This window comes from Octopus bimaculoides, chromosome 1, assembly GCF_001194135.2.
Source record: "Octopus bimaculoides isolate UCB-OBI-ISO-001 chromosome 1, ASM119413v2, whole genome shotgun sequence".
Lineage (NCBI taxonomy): Eukaryota > Metazoa > Mollusca > Cephalopoda > Octopoda > Octopodidae > Octopus > Octopus bimaculoides.
The window spans coordinates 52423494-52430094 of NC_068981.1; the positions used below are offsets into that span (position 1 = coordinate 52423494).

At 34.6% G+C, this 6601-nt stretch overlaps 1 protein-coding gene across 1 annotated transcript in view; it reads left to right on the forward strand.

Annotated features, from left to right (window-relative positions):
• The window catches only part of LOC106873276 (S-adenosylmethionine mitochondrial carrier protein), a 22358-nt gene that overhangs the window by 7846 nt on the left and 7911 nt on the right, over positions 1 to 6601 (forward strand). The window contains exons 3-7 of the mRNA XM_014920570.2: positions 1036 to 1192; positions 2549 to 2658; positions 3393 to 3497; positions 4587 to 4679; positions 5943 to 6012. Coding sequence (XP_014776056.1) covers positions 1036 to 1192; positions 2549 to 2658; positions 3393 to 3497; positions 4587 to 4679; positions 5943 to 6012 — 535 coding nt within the window. The remainder of the gene's footprint in view (positions 1 to 1035; positions 1193 to 2548; positions 2659 to 3392; positions 3498 to 4586; positions 4680 to 5942; positions 6013 to 6601) is intronic.

Sequence of the window (6601 nt, forward strand, 5' to 3'; positions counted from 1 at the left end):
ACACACACACACACACACACACACACACTATGTGCAGGCATAGCACCTTGGGTAAGTGGTTTTACTATAGCCCCAGCCTGATCAAAGCCTTGTGAGTGGATTTGGTAGATGGAAACTGAAAGAAGTCTGTTGTGTGTGTGTGTAATGATGATGGTGATGGTAGTAATAATAATCTCATTTAGATGTTAACTTTGGAGTTTACCTTATTATGCTCATCCATGGGTACAGGCTATCAGATAAACTGTAATCTGGAAATTCTTTGTTCTACCAAACACATGCCTGAAAATTCACAAGTATCCACAGAATTTTTATTATTACAAACAATGAGAAAGGAGTGAACAAGTTCTTTTACTATATCAATTTACAATTGTTTCATTGAAATTTGAACTCATAAATATAGCTATATTATGCAATAATACAGGCAGCAATTTCTTCATGAGATCTTGAACTCAGCTCATCAGAATTGTGTATAAAATGAATTTTATACATAATTCTGATGAGTTGAGTTCAAGACTTCCTGAATAAATTGTTGCATAGTTTATTGCAATATATAGCAATATTCAGGAGATCAATTATGATCAATGTAACAAAAGGACTTGCTCATTCCATACTCCTTGTTCATAATCATATATATATATATATATATATATATATCTTACTCAACAAATTTCATCTAACCCATGCAAGCATGCAAAAAGTGGACTTAAATGATAAAGATGAATAATGATGATACACACCTACATATGCAATGGCTTCTTTCAAAGCTTTATTATGGAAAACATTTGCCCAAGGTACAGTGCACTGGAACTGAACCAAAAGCCTCATTGTTAGGAAGCAAATTTCTGAACCACACAGCCATGCCTGCTCCTAGTAACAGAAAGAACTCTTCAATATTTTTATAAATTTTCTCACTTTACTTTATATGTTCGTTGAATTTCCAAAATTGTATCACTTTTATTGTTTCATAATTGCACTATATACCATGTATAATTTATTGATGGTGATTCTAATAACAATAATTTGTTACAATTTCAGGCTGGTGGTGCTGCTGGAACATCTGTAGACGTTCTGCTTTTTCCTCTTGACACCATGCGGACTCGTTTGCAAAGCCAACGTGGATTTCAGGCATCAGGTGGTTTCCGAGGAATTTACTCTGGGCTTGGCTCTGCTGTTATTGGATCTGCTCCCCAAGGTTTTTTTTTTTTGTTTTATTTCCATTTCATTTTATCATCTAACTTTCTAAATTTATCCATTTCATCATTGAGTTGTTAACCAGTTCATAAAAGTAATTTACCTGATATCACAAGAAGACTAGACATTGTTTCAAGTAAATATGGTATGAAAATCAACTGTAAAAAAAAAGATAACACAGAACAAATGACACCAATTCAAGTTAATGACATTCTGGTTCCTATTTTATGAAAATGTAACATGCAAAACTGAGATGAAGAGGTGGATTGAAATAACAATAGCATAATTGGCAAAGATAAATAAATTTGGAGCAGTGTGAACATTGATTTAAGTGAGAAACTGAAACTAATGTAATCTATACAACTCTGTTGTATGGATGTCAGACATAGACATACTCAAAAAATCACTGAGATAAAATTGTCAGCATTTGAAATGAGGTGCTTTCTGAAAACTCTTACATTATGTGGAAGGACCACCAGACCAAACAGTCAATCTTAGAACAACTTACTGTCTTTGTTGGGAAGAGAAAAAGACTTATAGATATAGCAAGAGGAAGGAAGCTGCAATTGTATAGTCACATTAGTAGAATGACTGGGTTAATTGAAAATACAATCATGTTTGGTAAAATAGAAAATAAAAGAAGAGAACAACCAAGAAGAGACTGACTCAGTGATGTTGAAATGTGAACTGGGATAAGAATATCTGAATGTATAAAGAAAGCCAAAGACCAAGAGGAGTGGAAAAGATTTGCAAAAGAGTTTGGATGCTCTAAAGGCAAAAACATGATGGAAATGACTTGTTTTGATTCAGAACATTCAACTGCTATGAGATAAATTTTTTTTCTTTTCTTTTCTTATTCTGTAAAGAAAATCTCCCCACTTTTTGGTGCAGTTTTAGTTTTAAAAAATCTGAGCTTCTGTTAGAGATTGATATAATTGTTGAGTGACAAAATGAATTTTAAAGAGAATCTTAGATTTGCTTATGAAAATAAAGTTTTTAACAAGTGTCATTTGCAGTTCTAATGTTGATGTATGGATACAATCATTAATTATAAATTCTGATACATCTATATCATTGTGAGATAAGGCACAGTATGCTGGTTTTGGGCATAGCTGATAGAAAAAAGACAACCAGTACATTTTGCAATTGAAAACTAGCATTTAAAAATTAGAACTTCCAAATAACATGCATAAAATCCCAGAATATCCAAATTTTCAGTGTCTTCCTCCCCATTTAAAATATGAAATTTAATTTTTAAAAAATTTTAAAGAAGTAGTTTATTTGAAACTTTGACCATACCATATTTTACCATAATAGTTTAATCAATTCTTATGGAATTTTTTTGCCTTAATTTCAGCATCTTTGTTTTTTCTCACATATGAATTCACTAAAACAGTCATCTCAACGACATTTGAGCCAAAAATAGCATCAATAAGTTACATGATAGCTGCATCTGCAGGAGAAGTGGTAAGTTATCATCATCATCATCATATGTCCGTTGGCATAGGTTAGACGGTTTGACAGAATCTGGCAAGCTGCAGGACTGTGCTGAGCTCTAGTGTCAGCTTTGGTATAGCTTGCTTGCATAGCTGAATGCTCTTCCTAATGTCAACCACTTTATAGTTTATACTGGGTGCTTTTTTGTGTCACCGGTACTAGTGAGGTGCCAACTAAATTGCAACACAAAAAAACAAAAAGAAAAGGAAAAAAGCTCCTGCTACCAAGTGTGTCTGTTTGAGTGAGAGAGGTAACATTATGCCAAGTGTTGAAATGCTAAAGTATGATAGAAGAACAAGCATAGGTGTCTTACTATAGAGGAGATATATGGCTACCACTCATTATATAGCAGTGGGAGTAGTTGGGAAGGAGATAAAATTGGTAGTGAAGAAGTACCCGAGCAACCTCTCAAGGTACAAGGCAGTGAGACAATGAGTCAGAGGAGGAGAGGGGAGCATGGGTACTTTCATGAATGTTTGAGGGGAGAGTAACAGATGGTTAGAGATGTGTGTGTGGGGGTAGCAGTGAATACAATGATTGATGGAACAAGTATGGAGGTATGGTTGATGAGAAGTATCAATATGGAGATGTGATAAGATGAGATAGAATTGTGAATATATGTGTGTGTGTGTGTACATGTATATGCTTTTCTTTAAAGGATTAGCATAAATTCTGATTGATTAATTTTTGCTTGTTCAACACAGATGGCTTGTTTGATCCGAGTACCTGTCGAGGTAGTCAAACAGAGAACTCAGACGTCATCAAACATGTCTTCTCTGAAGATTTTCCAGCAAACCTTACAGGCAGAAGTAAGTAAAAAGTAACTTTTATCTCATAAGAAAACTATCAGCTACAATAAGTAATACATTCTTCTCAAAAAAATCAAAAATATTGTTGACTTTCTTCTTATTGGATGGCTTTTAAGCCAAAACAGCTTAGTGTTTTACTGTGATAAGAAATGCTAAATAAATCTCCTAGTAGGATATCAGTCTATCATAGAGATCATTCTCATTTGATCTGTTACTATTATAAATAGCTAGATGAAATGAAGCACTTAGAATAAAGTGCACTCTGCAAATATATGAAAATTCTTCAGAAGAAATGAACTAAAGACCTTTGAGATTGTAACTTAATATCATATGTATCTAACTAATTTGTTTCTACTTTCTAAGCCACTACCATGGTAGAACTTAAATTTAGCATTAAAAGATAATGAAACTCTCATCAATTGGACAGCATTTTTACTTCTTACAGTTGTAATCTGTGCCTACTTGTGCTATTTATTATTAACAGGATTCATTTAACAAGTGCTAGTTGTCTTACCTGGGAACTGAGTATACCCTGTCCATTTCAACCAGTAGACACATTATCAGCTTTGACTGGAAGACTTATTATCAACCTTTCTGCTGTTGTTCACAATATAATACTAAATGCTTTTTTAGTAAACTAGCAGATATAGTAAAGTATCAAGTCGGCAAATGCACATGAGTTTAAATCTTAAGTTCTACAAAATTTAAGCATACATTAGTTTCATAGTACTATAGTTACTTAAAATAGTGAGTTCCTACTTTGCAGTACCTGTTTATATCTACCTTGGCATGCCATTTGTGAGTTACAAAACACTTCACTGGGAGAAAGATTGGAATTACTAGCCTTATTACTATTTGTCTGTTACTTTGTCTTGAACATCTGCATTCTATAAAAATACACGAACATCAAAATTAGTAAAACCTATACCACCTGTGAATGACACAGCAGTAAAAAAAAAATAGGTGAATAAATAAAGTTTCAATAAATCTCAATTGTCTTTTGTTACCATGTAAACTCTTCATTGTATCTTCCTTTACATTGATATCTTGATTTTTCAACCATTGTTAAAATGCTTGTTTCTGTTGTAGGGTATCAGAGGACTTTATCGAGGTTATGGAAGCACTGTTTCCAGAGAAATTCCATTCTCTTTCATCCAATTTCCACTTTGGGAATTTTTTAAGGTAGTAATGCCATAGTTACATTCAGTGATTCTTGCATTTAGCCACATATATCATCATCATTTAATGTTCAGTTTTCATGCTTGTACAGATCAGGTGGAATTTGTTAAGTCAGATTTTCTATGGTTGGATGCCCTCCTTGTCACCAGTCCTCACCTATTTCCAAGCAACATAATATTTTCCTAGAGCCAGTTAAGTTTTTCATGGATGGTTGGAAACAACTTGTAAGACAGTGATGCTTGTTTAGAACTACAACACACACAATGAAGAATTCTTTTCAGTTTATGTCTGCTCAATCCACTTACAAGACTTTGGTTGGTCCATAGTTATAATAGGAGATACTTGCCCAAGGTGATATGCATTGGGACTGAACTTGAAACCATATGTTTGCAAAGCAAGCCTCTTAACTGCAACAATATTCATTATATTTGTGCTAAATACAAAAATCTCATGGATTTTAATTAAAATGAATTCGTCCTCCAGGTCATAAAGAAATTTAAGACTGGAAGCCCACAGGAACTACTATATGCTGATGATCTTGCCCTAATAATAATCCTTTCTTCTATAAACACACAGCCTGGTGTTCACCAAGGCTAGGTCTTCAGCCCCTTCCTATTCATCATTGTCCTCCAGGCCATAGCAGAGGGATTTAAGACTGGAAGCCCATGGGAACTACTATATGCTAAGGATCTTGCCTTCATAGTAGAATCTGTAACAAAATTAGAAAAGAAATTCCATGTGTGGACTCAAAGGGTCTTAAAGTTAACTTAGCAAAACCAAGGTCCTAGTAAGCAAGAAATCAGACAGGAGTCTTCACTCTTCAGGTAAATGGTCCTGCTCAATATGTAGAAAGGGTGTAGGAAGAAATTTCATTTGATGTGCCCAGTGCAAGCTGTGGATATACAAAAAGTGCAATGGAATAGTAGGAAGATTATCTAAGAAAGTTGTGTTTGTATAAGGAAGATGTACAGGAGCTATAAAGACCACAGATACATGGGAAACTGATTTCCTCAAATGTCCCAGTGGCTCTCTGGAAGTAGTAGATAATTTCTGCTACCTAGGTGATCTAATTAGCAATGGAGGAAGTTGTACAGAAAGTGTAATTATTAGATAAGAATAAAATGAAGAAAGTACAAAGAGCTTTTACCTCTGTTGGCAACCAAAGGTCTTTCTCTTTGAGAAATGTTATTTCAATCCATGTCTTTTTTTGAACAGTAAGAACATTTTCTAAATTGAGTCTTTATTTCTATCATCTATATTTGGCAGAGATTTTGGAGTGAGAAACAACAAGAGCCTGTGAAACCTTGGCAATCATCAGTTTGTGGTGCTCTGGCTGGTAAGAATACCCTTTTATGATGTATTCTAGGATAGAGCTTTACAAAATGGTTTTACAGTAATTTAGAAGTTTTCGTAATCAAACCTAAGGAAAAAACACTACTGTAAAAGAAAGCACCTGTTGAAAACAGGTATTTCTTTTAATTACATTTTGGAACGCAAGTGTAACTATTTTGTAGGTTCACCCTTCAATCATCAGACAATATGCTGTGCTTGAGAAGACCTGTTGAGTTAAGTGAAATCGTTGTCGTGGCTGATGCCAGTGCCACCTAACTGGCACCTGTGCCAGTGGCACGTAAAATGCACCATTTGAGTGAGCGATACCAATGCCACCTGACTGGCTCCCTTGCTAGTGGCATGTAAAAAGCGCCATTCAAGCGTGGTCGTTGCCAGTGGCACATAAAAAGCATCCACTACACTCTCAGAGCATAAGGAAGGGCATCCAGCTGTATAAACTTTGACAGAACAGATTGGAACCTGGTGCAGCCTCCTGGCTTGCCAGTCTTCAGTCAAACCGTCCAACCCATGGAAAACGGATGTTAAAAGATGATGATGATATATATATATATATATATATATATATATATATA